The following is a 15,274-nucleotide window of genomic DNA, read 5'->3' on the forward strand; positions in this document are numbered from 1 at the left end:
AGACTGCCGCAATGCTGAACCAGCCATAGTAAACATGCAGTGTGCTACAGCCCCGGCTTTCCTGTCAGCCGGGTCCTTAAAGGACAGGGATTCCTCTATTGCAGGGATCTTCAAACTATGGCCCTCCAGCTGATGCAGAACTACACATCCCATGAGGCATTGTAAAACATGCACAGACATGACTAAGCATGATGGGAATTGTAGTTCCTGAACAACTGGAGGGCCATAGTTTGAAGACCCCTGCTCTACTGGGATCATGTTTGCTTTATTCAACCTGAAAACAGGAGGGCTCACCACTGGTGAACTAGTCCATTTTTTAAAAGTCACTCCTCAGAAGGGTAACGTACAGCAAAACGTTTGGGACCACAAAGGGTAATTTTGGTTGTTCCCATTCCTTACAGAAAAACCTGTCAAAATAAGGCACGTAAGGAAACACCTTTGGAGTACGAGGCTACTTATGCATACCAAACAACACAGCACCGTCCGTGGCTACAACAGCCGCAACCTCCATTTTTAAAGTCTCACGCACTGCAGTGATAAGTGCGTCTTCCAGGGCTTTTTCATTCACTGCAGTGACTGTGGAGGAATCATCCTCACTATCGGATGGATCTGGGGTTTTGATATTAAGTCCCCCTGGACGGGCCGTATCCACGGCAGCATTAGGCTCAGAATCAGATGAGACAGACTGAGCAGGGGAAGGCGGGAGCCGCTTCCTCCTGGGCCTTTGTCCACACGCCACTTCCACCCGGGACACTAAGTTAGTGCAACCATGGGAAGCTGTGGTTCTGAGGGACCTGCCACCTCCATGAGGTGGTCAGTGGGGGAGATGTGACCTTGAGGCTCCATAAGGAAAGGAAGACCTTGCAGTACAAAAACAATCTTTTTGCACCACTAAAGAATCCCCTCAAGGCTCTGGGTACCTTTTAGCAGAGAGAGATAACAGGGACCCCGAAGGACTCACCTTACCGACCAGAGGAGTGCAGAGAATTCGAACCCAGCATCATCATGGACATCATCCCTGTTCATATGTCCCGGGCACAGGAAGAGGAAACTGAGGAGGAAGAGGAGGGAGCTTCGACAACCCCGCAAGGCTTCAGTCGTCTCCAGGACTAAGGGAAAATGGGCCCCGTGACATCATCGGGCCAAACAAACATGTCCGCCAACTGGAGACCAGCCAGACTAAGGGAAAATGGCCACCATCAGCTACAAACGCTGAAGCATGCTGCCAGGATCTTCCCTGTGCCCTCTGCAACCCTGCACCCTCTGTAAGGGGACCCCCCCCAGAAGGTAGGACACACATTAGGGGAGACTCCGCTGCACACTCTGCAATGGTCTCTGCACTGGGACCCCCTGAACTATACCCCCAAACTGCAAACAGTAGGGCATGCACCTAAGGGATTCGTACACTGGGACCCATCCAGACTACCAGGGCAGGATACACACTATCCCAGGACACTTACAGTGTGGGGATAGCGGGGGAGACCCCAGGGGTCTCCGCTGCATTCTCTGCCTGGGATCCCCACTAGACTCCAGGTCCAGACAGGGGGGAAAGGGAGTGAGGGAAGCCCAGCTGAGGGGATTTAAGGATGGGAGGAGGGAGCCAGCAGGCAGGTCCGTCTGTCCCTGGAGGTTACCCACGTCCACCCCAAAAAAACGCCAAAAGGGGAGAGGGGGGACTGTACTTACCTTTCCATGGTGCGGGTAACTCCCCAGACAGAATCCTCGCCACCGAAGTAGGGGAGCTGTCGGCCAAGGGACCGCTGCGACTCAGACCCAAGCCTGGTCGTATGCGACCCTGCAAGACATTTAACTCCCAGGCCAGCCTCTGCCTGTGAGGCTATGTCGCAGACAAACTGGCGCATAGCTGCGGTCTGCACGTGCTCGCTGGCTGGGCTGGGTGGACAACTGGATCTAGATTATCCAGCCCGTTGCCCAGCCCGGCAGTTGATTGTAGATCTCCTGAGAGAAAAAAAAAAAGATGCAAGGAAGGAGAAAAAATTGCTAGGATCAGAGATCCCAGCCGGGAGCCTAGGTCCTTACTCCTGACTAGACAGATTAAAACTGATTACCTAGGGCAGAGAGGGGGTTATATACTAAGCTGAGGATGGCCTATGGGCGTAGCAAGGTGTTTTTTGTTCGGCCTAGTTCTACTCCTAAAAGAGGCAATATAACCCAGTATTTATGTTTTATGGAGCACTGTGTTCGTCGATGAACGAAAGTGAAATATGGGGGCCGAAATGCAACTGCATTATGGTGCGAATAGGCCCTTAAAGCCCAACTCCAAAATTTTAGCCCTTCCCCTTTCAATCCCCTCTAACCAACCACTGGTATGAAAAACTATTTTATCTAAATGCCCACTTTACTTACCTGAAGCCAGAGTCACCGGATTATCCTTATTCCTCTGTTTACTTCCTGGGGTACCCCTTCACATGTCCACATCATTACCTGCACAATATGGACATCTCATATTGCTGGTGACAATACTTCCAGTAGCAGTGTCCTCAGTCATAGGCTCAAGAGGCAGAGGAACTTCATGGAAGTGGTGAGGGGGCCAGTGTCCAAGAAGAGAATGAGCAGGGAAACAAATGCCCAGTCCCAAAGGTAGCAAAATTAGAGGAAATCATTACTTTGAATAAATATGCTGCAGGATGGCTTAGGAAGAGGTGTTTGGAATCAACATTGGGGAGTAAGGTGATTAATGAACAATGCCTTATTTAAATTTCATTTTTGCCTGAATTGGGCTTTAAATGTCAGCATATCCTGACAGTTTAGGAGATTGCAGCGTGAATAAGGCATTGATATATGGCAGTAATAAGTTAGATATAAACACTCACTTCCCTTTTCCAGCATAGAAATCTCCATCCAGAATAAAGGATACAGCAGATTTATCCAGTTAAATACACAGTAAATAATGAACCCATTTTCTTTATTTATATTAAAATATAAAGTCGTGTATGCTTTAAACAGCTTTTATTAGCAAATGCAAAACTCACTTTTTAACATTGTACAAATGTCCTCATTCAAACATCTTTTGCCCTAAATAAATTGCATTTTGAAAGCTTTTTAGAAAATAGCCACAACAACTTATTTATTAGAAAGCTTTCCTTTAAACAATCTGACAAAGTGCACTGTTAGTGATGATTAATTAAGGTCAATTAACCTCAAGGCAGCAATAATGTTCACTACGTGTAATGTGCAGTGTAAAAAGACTTGTAATGATCTCCCAGAATGCTCTAGTGTAGAAAGTAGGAGTGACCTTAATTAATCACCCACAGAGAACATAGCTTAACAAACACTGCTGTGTTCATAAACTCCTCAACTAGGAATACATTTGCAATGCTGTGACATCAGAAATGGCAATGCATCCCCTGTGCCAGCATGGAGATTCTGCTTCTGTCATCTTTATGTGACTTTTAAAAAAAAAAAAAAAAAAAAAAAAAAAGGAGGCTGGACATTTTAGAATCGAATTGGCAAATGGAAGCTTTTTCTACATGCCACAGAGTATAATGTTTGGCATCAAGTAAAATGCTTCCTTCAAATACGAACTGCGTTAGAACACATTGTGGTTCTTCTGTATTCTGCAATGCAACAGGCAGTTAAGCAGATAGGTTATAGGAGAGATGGTAATAGCTGGTTTATACCAAGTAGGGATATAGGATAGGTTAACCTGCATTCTTTCAGCTAGTAATAAACATTGCAGCATTAAGGGCCTATCAACTGATGCAGTGGTTATATACAATATAAGCCAAAACAATGCAAGAATCAAAGAAATTAAAATTGAAACATGTCACTGCAGATGAGAGAAACAGAAAGAAATAATGTTACATGTATGTCAAATTAACTGATAAAATATTCTTTTAACATTCAAAACAATCAAAAAACACTAGATTGACATTACGAAGGCTTAATAATGAGGAGATCTCAAAACAACTGCTTTAACATTAAACAATACAGTAGATGAATGCTGATTATGTATCTATTTATTGCACTCTAAAAGCCCTCGGCATGCTCCTTATGCAAGGTAATGGTAATGCTTGGAGTCTTGTTTGTCCCTTTCCATGTAGTCTCTGTCTATTAGGGACTCGATCCTTTTCTTTAGGTCTCCGGGCTGAAAGAAAACCGTTCAGAATTAAAGGAGATCTACGATCACAGCATACACTTTAATTTTAGAACATCAGCATTGTAATAACAAAACAAATAATAGTTATTTTTGTAAATTCAGTATAAGGCTATTTGAAAAATCTCCTTTCATGCTATGAGTGTTGCCTGTCTGCTGGTTATCCCTTTCCACATCTTCCTGCATTGTTGCCAACATTTACATTTCAAAAAGGTTTTTAGGGACACCTTTATTTCTGTGTATCCAGAAAGTCACTGTAGGCAGAGCATGATCATCATTTAATGGGCATGGTTGGACAAGATATACACACACACACATATATATATATATATACATATATACACATACACACACACACATACACTATATATATATATATATATATATATATATATACACATACACACACACACATACATATATATATATATATATATATATATATATATATATATATGCATACACACACATTATATATCTATATCTACAGTGGGTACGGAAAGTATTCAGACCCCCTTAAATTTTTCACTCTTTGTTATATTGCAGCCATTTGCTAAAATCATTTAAGTTCATTCTTCTTCCTCATGAATGTACACATAGCACCCCATACTGACAGAAAAACACAGAATTGTTGACATTGTTGCAGATTTATTAAAAAAGAAAAACTGAAATATCACATGGTCCTAAGTATTCAGACCCTTTGCTGTGACACTCATATATTTAACTCAGGTGCTTTCCATTTCTTCTGATCATCCTTGAGATGGTTCTACACCTTCATTTGAGTCCAGCTGTGTTTGATTATACTGATTGGACTTGATTAGGAAAGCCACACACCTGTCTATATAAAAGACCTTCCAGATCACAATGCATGTCAGAGCAAATGAGAATCATGAGGTCAAAGGAACTGCCTGAAGAGCTTAGAGACAGAATTGTGGCAAGGCACAGATCTGGCCAAGCTTACAAAAAGATTTCTGCTGCACTTAAGGTTCCTAAGAGCACAGTGGCCTCCATAATCCTCAAATGGAAGACGTTTGGGACGACCAGAACCCTTCCTAGAGCTGGCCGTCCGGCCAAACTGAGCTATCGGGGGAGAAGAGCCTTGGTGAGAGAGGTAAAGAAGAACCCAAAGATCACTGTGGCTGAGCTCCAGAGATGCAGTCAGGAGATGGGAGAAAGTTGTAGAAAGTCAACCATCACTGCAGCCGTCCACCAGTCGGGGCTTTATGGCAGAGTGGCCCGACCGAAGCCTCTCCTCAGTGTAAGACACATGAAAGCCCGCATGGAGTTTGCTAAAAAACACCTGAAGTACTCCAAGATAGTGAGAAATAAGATTCTCTGGTCTGATGAGACCAAAATAGAACTTTTTGGCCTTAATTCTAAGCGGTATGTGTGGAGAAAACCAGGCACTGCTCATCACCTGTCCAATACAGTCCCAACAGTGAAGCATGGTGGTGGCAGCATCATGCTGTGGGGGTGTTTTTCAGCTGCAGGGACAGGACGACTGGTTGCAATCGAGGGAAAGATGAATGCGGCCAAGTACAGGGATATCCTGGACAAAAAACCTTCTCCAGAGTGCTCTGGACCTCAGACTGGGCCGAAGGTTTACCTTCCAACAAGACAATGACCCTAAGCACACAGCTAAAATAACGAAGGAGTGGCTTCACAACAACTCCGTGACTGTTCTTGAATGGCCCAGCCAGAGCCCTGACTTAAACCCAATTGAGCATCTCTGGAGAGACCTAAAAATGGCTGTCCACCAACGTTTACCATCCAACCTGACAGAACTGGAGAGGATCTGCAAGGAGGAATGGCAGAGGATCCCCAAATCCAGGTGTGAAAGACTTGTTGCATCTTTCCCAAAAAGACTCCTGGCTGTATTAGATCAAAAGGGGGCTTCTACTAAATACTGAGCAAAGGGTCTGAATACTTAGGACCATGTGATATTTTAGTTTTTCTTTTTTAATAAATCTGCAACAATGTCAACAATTCTGTGTTTTTCTGTCAGTATGGGGTGCTATGTGTACATTCATGAGGAAGAAGAATGAACCTAAATGATTTTAGCAAATGGCTGCAATATAACAAAGAGTGAAAAATTTAAGGGGGTCTGAATACTTTCCGTACCCACTGTATATCCTACAATGTATAACATATGGACTTGATCTTATTACTCCATATGAATATTGATATTAGCCAGAAGAGAATTTAAACATAAACCTATACAGCAAAAATGGCAGGAATTTACAATATTTTCTTTCTTGCTGGATTCATGATGATGTTTCTATCCCTTAGTATGAAGTCTGTGCAGGAGGGACACATTCACCATGTTACATGTAGTCAGGTCTAAGGTGTGAGGAATCAGGTGAACTGGGTAGGCTGTACACTTACAGCCCCCTGATCCTACTAGGCCTTGTGATTGCAGTTTTAGCCCCCCCCCCTGCTTTCGACATCCTCATGCTCCTCATAGTTACTGCATTTGACATCAGGCTTATGCTCCTCATCCATGATGACTACCCCATGGTTTATTTGTGCTTGACCTACCAGTCCCGATCCCTGCAGAGGAGCCTGCCTCACACATTTTCTGCACCATAACTTGAGTCCAGCTTACTTTGCCAGACCTTCAGAGCCGTGCTGTAAACGGCGGCTCCTGCGCGCATGTGCCTGAGTGATATCACCCAGAGCCGAGCCCAGAAGAAACACCTGGGAAGATGTCAGCCGTCTCAGCGGTGAGCGGGCGCCGCTGGAAGGGCTTTATTCTAAAAAGGTAAGCTTTTCATAATGAGCTAGTATGTGATGCTTTTTGTTTTCTTATGGGGTTTACAACCCTTTTAGCCACTTGCCTATTAGGCACCTAAACCCCGTTCCTGCCCAGGCCAATTTTCAGCTTTTAGTACTGCTGCACTTTGAATGACAATTGCGCAGTCATCCAACACTGTACCCAAATTACATTTTTATCATTTTTTTTCACACAAAGAGCTTTCTTTAGGTGGTATTTATTTTTTGCTGAACAAAAAAATGACAGAAAATGTTGAAAAAAAAAATTTGTTTTCGTTTCGGTTACCTCTCCAGCCCATGTGAGCCGCTATCCTGGGTGTGAGAACTGAGACATTGACAACTCCGGCATCTTTGTTTGTGGTTTTATTGTAGTTAAAGGGGATGGGAGAGGGGAATGAGTGGGATACTCCTTTAGGCTTAACTAGATACAGTTTGGAACTTTATCCGGAAAATGTCTGTTAATGCTGCCTTGATACCAGCCAATGCTAGTCTGCGCTCACTGACGCTTAGAACACACTGTAACTTGACAAAAGTGCTGAATCTAGATCCAGAAGACTCAGGACTGTGGAGCAAAAAACTACTGACACTGCTACAATGCAAAGTCTCTGACCACCCTCTCCAGCCTGGCACTGGCTGGAGGTAGCTTGCTGTGAATAACTGTATAGCTGCAACTCTCAACTGGTACTCTGTACAATTCAGGGCCCAAACCGCAGGCGCCCCCTTTACACTTTAAGCTCTTCAGGGTCCACTGATTATGTACCCCCTTTACTACTTCAGGGTCCTCAACCTAGGTACCCCCTTTTCAGCTAGCTGGCACTGGATCCCAGAACCTCCTCTGGAGTGGTCTCCTCTAACACTTCAGGCAGACCCCCAGGGGCAATTCTCGGTACTCACGACCTGTGTAGGCTTTCCTGGGACTGGACCCCTCTCGCTCTCCGGTGGTTCTCGGCACAACGGATCCCCTCAGCTCAACTCAGCTCTCTCTCTCTCTGGATTCTCAGGCGACACCCCGAGACATCCACTTCCTCAGACAGGAGGAGAGACAGCCGTTCTCTCCCTCCTGGGACTCTGCTCCCGCCAAAGACACCGGGTCACGCACCTCCCCCAAACTTATATCCACTCCCAGAATCCTTTGCAGCATAATCTGCCTTCTGGGGTAGTTACAAGCTTGGATGTGTCCCCCTGATTGGGCTTCCCACAATGCCCTATGAGAAGCCTCTCACAGGAGCCAGTGGGGATACTTCTCCCCTCAGCAGGCACATCTGGAAGCCCTGACACCCTAACTAAATAAATCACAGCCCTGCTGTTAGTCAGACAAGGTCCACTATACATTTACCTAGCACCTACCTGTAGGGTGCTAAATTATAACCTTTTGTAAACAGGTAATCTTTCACCTTCATTGATGTGCGCTGAGGAGGCAGCACTGATAGGAGACACTGATAAGGCAGCACTGGTAGGCACTGATAGGTGGCACTGAAGAGCACTGATAGGTGGCACTCATGGGCACTGGTAGGTGACACTGATAGGCAGCACTGATGAGGCACTGATTGGTGGGCACTGATGGGTGCCGATAGGTGGGACTGGTGGGCACAGATGAGGCGGCAGTTGCTCTCCCTCTTCAGGACCAATGTCCTTCTGACAGCAGCCAGTGATCAGCTTTTTTTTCTCCTCATGCTGTCAGCCTGAGGGGGAAAAAAAAAAGCCGATAACCGGCTCTGTTTACATCACGTGATCAGCTATCATTGGCTGTCAGCTGATCACGTGGTAAGGGGCCGAGACCTGTGATCAGCCGAGTCTCACTAATCACAGAGCGAGCCGTGCACGCCTAGCAGGGAGCGCGCAGGCAGACCATGCACGGAAGGATGTAAATGGACGCCCTCCTGGCAATTTAGGCCCGTGCTGTAGCCGTCTTTCGGCTATAGCGCGGGCATGAAGAGGTTAAAAAAACTGATCTCCAATGATTTTCCACCAATGTCAGATGCAACTGCTAGTCAGTTTGTTAAAAAATAGGAGATAGAAAATAATTTTGTGCAACACTAACCTAATAGTGGAACTTTGGCAATAAGAACCTAATAAAAATAACGTTCTTTAGCAAGGAACATACACTACCGTTCAAAAGTTTGGGGTCACCCAGACAATTTCATGTTTTCTATAAAAACTCATACTTCTATTCATCAAATGAGTTGTAAAATGAATAGAAAATATAGTAAAGACATTGCCAAGGTTAGAAATAATTATTTTTGTTTGAAATAATAATTTTGTCCTTCAAACTTTGCTTTCATCAAAGAATTCTCCATTTGCAGCAATTACAGCCTTTCAGACCTTTGGCATTCTAGCTGTCAATTTGTTGAGGTAATATGAAGAAATTTCACCTCACGCTTGCTGAAGCACCTCCCACAAGTTGGATTGGCTTGATGGCCACTTCTTACGTACAATACGGTCAAGCTGCTCCCACAACAGCTCAATAGGGTTGGGATCTGGTGACTGCGCTGGCCACTCCATTACAGACAGAATACCAGCTGACTGCTTCTTCCCTAAATAGATCTTGCATAGTTTGGAGGCGTGCTTTGGGTCATTGTCTTGTTGTAGGAAGAAACTGGCTCCCACTTTACCAGCACCAAAGCAGCCCCAGACCATCACATTACCTCCACCATGCTTGACAGATGGAATCAGGCACTCCTCCAGAATCTGTTCACTGTTATCACAAATGTTTTTCTGTGTGATCCAAACACCTCAAACTTAGATTTGTCTGTTCATAACACTTTTTCCCAATCTTCCTCTGTCCAATGTCTGTGTTCCTTTTGCCCATCTTAATCTTTTCCTTTTATTGGCCAGTCTCAGATAGGACTTTTTCTTTGCCACTCTGCCTAGAAGGTCAGCATCCCGGAGTCGCCTCTTCACTGTGGACGTTGACTGGCGTTTTGCGGGTACCATTTAATGAAGCTGCCAGTTGGGGACCTGTGAGGCGTCTATTTCTAAAACTAGAGACTCTAATGTACTTGTCCTCTTGCTTAGTTGTGCAGCAGGGCCTCCCAGGTGCACAATTTGTGCTGTTCTCTGAAGGGAGTAGTACACACCATTGTACAAAATCTTCAATGTCTTGGCAATTTTTTGCATGGAATAGCCTTCATTTCTCAGAACAAGAATAGACTGTCGAGTTTCAGAAGAAAGTTCTTTTTCTGGCCATTTTGAGAGTATAATCAAACCCACAATTGCTGATGCTCCAGATACTCAACTAGCTCAAAGTAAGAGACCAGTTTTATAGCTTTTCTAATCAGCACAACAGTTTTCAGCTGTGCTAACATAACTGCACAAGGGTTTTGTAATCATCAATTAGCCTTTTAACACGATTAGCTAATGCAAGGTACCATTAGAACACAGAAGTGATCGTTGCTGGAAATGAGCCTCTGTACACCTACGTAGATATTACTTTAAAAATCAGCCATTTCCAGCTAGAATAGTCATTTACCACAGTAACTAGACTTTGTTTCTGATAAATTTAATGTTATCTTCATTGAAAAAACACAGTGCTTTTCTTTAAAAAATAAGGACATTTTAAAGTGACCCAAACTTTTTAACGGTAGTGTACATTTCGCATTAACCACTTGTGGACCGCCCGCCTGAAATGTACTGTGGAGGGGCGGCCAGTACGTAGCTGCTTGCTTGTGGGTTTAGGGCGCACACATGAGCGCTCCCTCTCCCCCTCCCTCCTTGGGACCTGCTGGCCAGCTGTGTGCAGACACAGTCCAGAGCCCTGTGTTGACAATCAACACAGGGCTCTGTACAGAGGGAACCATCTCTTGATTTCTTATCTCTGCAAAGAGATCTGTATTAAAAAGCATCACACATTACAAATTGTTAGGCAGACATTTAACCCCTTGATTGCCCTAGATGTTACCCCTTACCAGCCAGTGTCATTAGTACAGTTACAGTGTATAATATTAGCACTGATTATTGTATTAGTGTCACTGGTGATGTCAGTGGCAATTAGTGATTTAGTTTTAGATTGCCCGCCACACTATCTCAGTCCCATTACAAAAGTTGCTGATCACCGCTATTAGTAATAATAAATTTTAAAAAAATTGCAGTATATATAAACATACTTTGAAGGTGCTATCATTTTCATGCAAACCAATCAATATACACATACTGGGATTTTTTTTTTTTTAATCAAAGACATGTATCAGAATGCATTTTGTCAAAAATGTATAAAGAAATTTGATTTTTACATTTTTTTTATTGGATATGTTTTGTAGCAGAAAGTAAAAATTGTTTTTTTTTTAGTTTATATCACAAAAAAAAAAAAATCAAGTGGTGATCAAATACCACCAAAAGAAGTCTCTCTTTGAATAAAAAAAGCTATAAAATTTAGCTTGGGTTCAGCGTTGCATGACCGCACAATTACCAATTAACCACTTCCCGCAAACTGACGTACCTGTACATCGGCTTCAAGAAGTGGTTGTACCGGAGTGATGCCTGTAGTTAGAGGCATCACCCCGATACCGTTTTTTAGAGCTGGTGGTCGGCTTTCTTGTGATAATAACCGGTGCGGCTCAGCCCCAGATCCCTCCATAAAGAATACTTGTCACTTCCTATTACTGTCACAAGGGATGTTTACATTCCTTGTGACAGCAATAAATAAATAAAAAGTGATCCTTTTTAAAAAAAAAAAAAAAATGTGGACAGTGAAAAAAATAAAATAAATAGGGAAAAAACAACAACATTTTTAAAGCGCCCCTGTCTCCATGTGCTTGCGCACCAATGAAAACGCATACGTAAGTCGTGCCCGCAAATGTAAACTGTGTTCAAATCACACATGTGAGGTATCGCTGTGATTGTCAGAGCAAGAGCAATGATTCTAGCAAAATACCTCCTCTGTAACACTAAACTAGTAACTGTTAAAAATGTTTTAAAGTGTCACCTAAGGAGATTTTTTAGGTACCGTAGTTTGTCGCCATTCCACAAGTGTGTGCAATTTTAAACAGTAACATGTTAGTTATTCATTTACTCTGCGTGACATCATCTTTCACAATATACAAAAAAATTGGGCTAACTACTGTTTCGTTTTTTTTTTTTTTTAAGTGAAGTGTATTTTTTCTAAAAAAAAATACATTTGAAAGACCGCTGCACAAATACCATGTGACATTTTATTCTCCAGAGTCTTTGCTAAACAAAAAAAAAAATGTTTGGGGGTTCTAAGTAATTTTCTAGCAACAAAAAAAAAAAAATTTAACTTGTAAACATGTGTCAGAAAAGTAAAGGTAGCGCAGTGCTAAATAGGAAAAAAAAAATACCTGGTCAAGAAGGGAGTAAAACATTCCGGAGCCCAAGTGGTTAATAATTATGCAACCAAAATACATTTTACATGAATAGATATGCTACAAAAACACTGTGTGCTGTAAATTGCCTCCAGGATTGTTACTGAAAAGATTGCATCCAAAAAGCTCCATAGCTGTTATGCTGTTAAGCACTCTGTCTCTTTCAAATCCCACTCACTCCAACAGGAAGTACCACACTGGTTATATCACCAAAAGGGTGGTGTTAAATATCGCACTTTTTTAGTTCCTGTTCCGTTTGTTAATTGGACTTAACAGCTTAGTGCAGGATTTTTTGCGACTAATTTTTTTTCTGTCTGTTATTTACCATAAAATTGTTTTTATTTTTTACGAATTCGATTTTATTTACGGCATGTGATAATTTATGCAAATTAATAACACGATACCCATTTGGCGTGCAGTAACGTCTAGTGAATCGACCTCTCTATCCCTAACAAGAACAAAAAGTTTTTGGTTTCACATACACTTTAGCATTTAGCTGCTCCCATTCTTCTAAACACTATGATCATATAGAAAGATTATACAGTAAATGTTCACATAATAGTGAAATGCAGTAGATAAGCTGCTACTTCCTGTGATGTGGTGGTGGTGGAGGATGGGGGGGGGGTGAAAGAACAACTTCACAAGTCCTTAGTGAGAAGAAACAAGATGCTGGCTGTTGCTCAACACATTACACAACCCTTACTGCCTAGCACTGGCAATTAGCTATAGGAGAAATAAAACCTACCTAAGAAACAGAGCAATCTGTATAGATTACCAGGATTACCGAGACTAAATTTTTGTTTTGCAATGACATGTTTTAACCTTGCACTAGACACGTTCTGACAGGTTCTGAGCCCCTAGTCACACCTGAGCTACCAAACGCTCAACATTAAAAAAACGGAATTTTTGTAAAATCTTACCTGTAAAATTCCTTTCTCTGAGTCCTCCGACAGTCGCCGCCTCTTCATATTCGTCACATATGGGGTATTAGACTTTGCTCCGAAGGAGTAGCTAGGCAACAGAATATGTTAACATTAAAGCTTTTAACATATCCCACCCTCAAGGGGTGGTCCCCTCAGTCAATACCCTCCTACTTCCTGCAACCATATCTCAGTTTCAGTGGAATAGCAGTAGAGTATACAACCAAACCCCAAAAGAGGGGCGGGGGCGGCGACTGTCGGAGGACTCAGAGAAAGGAATTTTACAGGTAAGATTTTACAAAAATTCAGTTTTCTCTTACGTCCTCCGACAGTCGCCGCCTCTTCATATTCGTCACATATGGGGACGTCCCAAAGCAGTGCAAACATGAGGGGTGGGAAACGCATCCGCGCTGAAAGGCAACGCAGTCTCCACATCAAAGAAAGGAACCTTACCAAAGGAAGGAAACCAGCTGGGCTACAGGAAAAATAATTGCTCAACAGGAGCAACAACCCAGGAAAAGACAAATAACCAGGGGATAAAAAACTTATCCCAACAGCCAGAGGTCCCCAACAAGGGACCCTAGGGAATTGCCGCACTAAGAACCTTGCGGCCAAAGGAAGCATCCGCCGATGCCTGAACATCTACTTTGTAGAATTTCGTGAAAGTGTGCACGGTCGACCAAGTCGCCGCCTTACACACCTGGGCTACAGAAGCCCCATGACGACAGGCCCAAGACGTACTCAGAGATCTAGTCGAGTGCGCCTTCACAGGCACAGGGGGAACCTTCCCCTGCAAGGCATAGGCCTGTTCAATGGTCTGCCTGATCCATTTGGCGATGGTAGAGGTCGACGCCGCCATGCCCTTCTGAGGACCCTCTGGAAGAACAAACAAGGAGTCCATCTTTCGAAAAGACTCAGTCGATTTAAGGTAAACCCTTATCGTCTGAACAACATCCAAAGAATGTAATCTCACCTCCTTTGGATGTTTAGGCTTCGCGCACAGCGAAGGCAAGACAATATCCTCATTAAGATGGAATTCCGAAACTCGCTTCGGAAGAAAAGAAGGATTAGGTCGCAAGACCACCTTATCCAAATGAACAACCAGATACGGAGACTTGCAGGACAAAGCCGCCAGCTCCGACACTCTGCGAGCCGAAGTGATCGCAACCAAAAAGGCGACCTTTTTGGACAACGTAGACAACGAGATCTCCCTGATCTGTTCAAAAGGAGCACGTTGTAACACAGATAGAACGAGATTCAAGTCCCAAGGGGGCAGAGGATCCCTCCTAGGAGGAACCAGATGCCGCACCCCCTGAACAAAAGTGCCAACCAAGGAGTTGGAAGCCACGGGACGTTGAAACAGAACGGCCAGCGCAGACACCTGACCCTTTATCGTAGCCAGCGCCAAACGCTGATCGACACCCGTTTGAAGGAAGGACAGCACTCGGGAAACCGAGTACGTGCGGGGTGAAAACCCCCTGGACTCACACCACGCAAAATAGGCCTTCCAAGTACGGTAATAAACCTTCCCCGAGGAAGACTTCCTCGCGTTGATCAAAGTCGGGGAGAGACCCTTCTCCTTCAGGACCTCGGTCTCAACAGCCAGGCCGTCAAAGCCAGCGACTGTAAAGCAGGATGATATATCGGTCCTTGAGACAGGAGATCGTCTCGAAGAGGCAGACGCCACGGGGCGTCGACCGCCAGATTCACGAGGTCTGCGTACCAGGACCGGCGAGGCCAGTCCGGTGCCACAAGAATCACCGTGCTGCGTTCCGAGTGTAACCTGCGAAGGAACCTGGACAGCAACTGAATCGGTGGAAACGCGTACATCAGCTTGTACTGATGCCACGGGGCCACTAACGCGTCCGACGCGTCTGCCCGAGGGTCGCGCGTCCTTGCCACGAACCTTCTCACCTTGTTGTTGAGACGAGACGCGAACAGGTCCACATCTGGAAGACCCCACTTCGCGCACAACAACTGGAAGACAGCCGGGTGGAGAGACCATTCCCCCTGATCCAGGGTCTGGCGACTAAGATAGTCCGCCTGCCAGTTCTCCACCCCCGGAATGTGAACCGCCGTTATCGCCGGGACATGAGTCTCGGCCCAAGACAGAATGTCGGCCACTTCTCGAGCCGCTCGGGCACTCC

At 44.3% G+C, this 15,274-nt stretch overlaps 1 protein-coding gene across 1 annotated transcript in view; it reads right to left on the reverse strand.

Moving 5' to 3' along the window:
* Positions 1-2,953: 2,953 nt before the first annotated feature.
* The window catches only part of LOC309546041 (cullin-4A), a 132,370-nt gene continuing 120,049 nt past the window's right edge, over positions 2,954-15,274 (reverse strand). Inside the window, exon 17 of the mRNA XM_082245520.1 lies at positions 2,954-4,108. Coding sequence (XP_082101646.1) covers positions 4,013-4,108 — 96 coding nt within the window. The 3' untranslated portion in view covers positions 2,954-4,012. The remainder of the gene's footprint in view (positions 4,109-15,274) is intronic.

This window comes from Pelophylax lessonae, assembly GCF_965119305.1.
Source record: "Pelophylax lessonae genome assembly, chromosome: 2".
Lineage (NCBI taxonomy): Eukaryota > Metazoa > Chordata > Amphibia > Anura > Ranidae > Pelophylax > Pelophylax lessonae.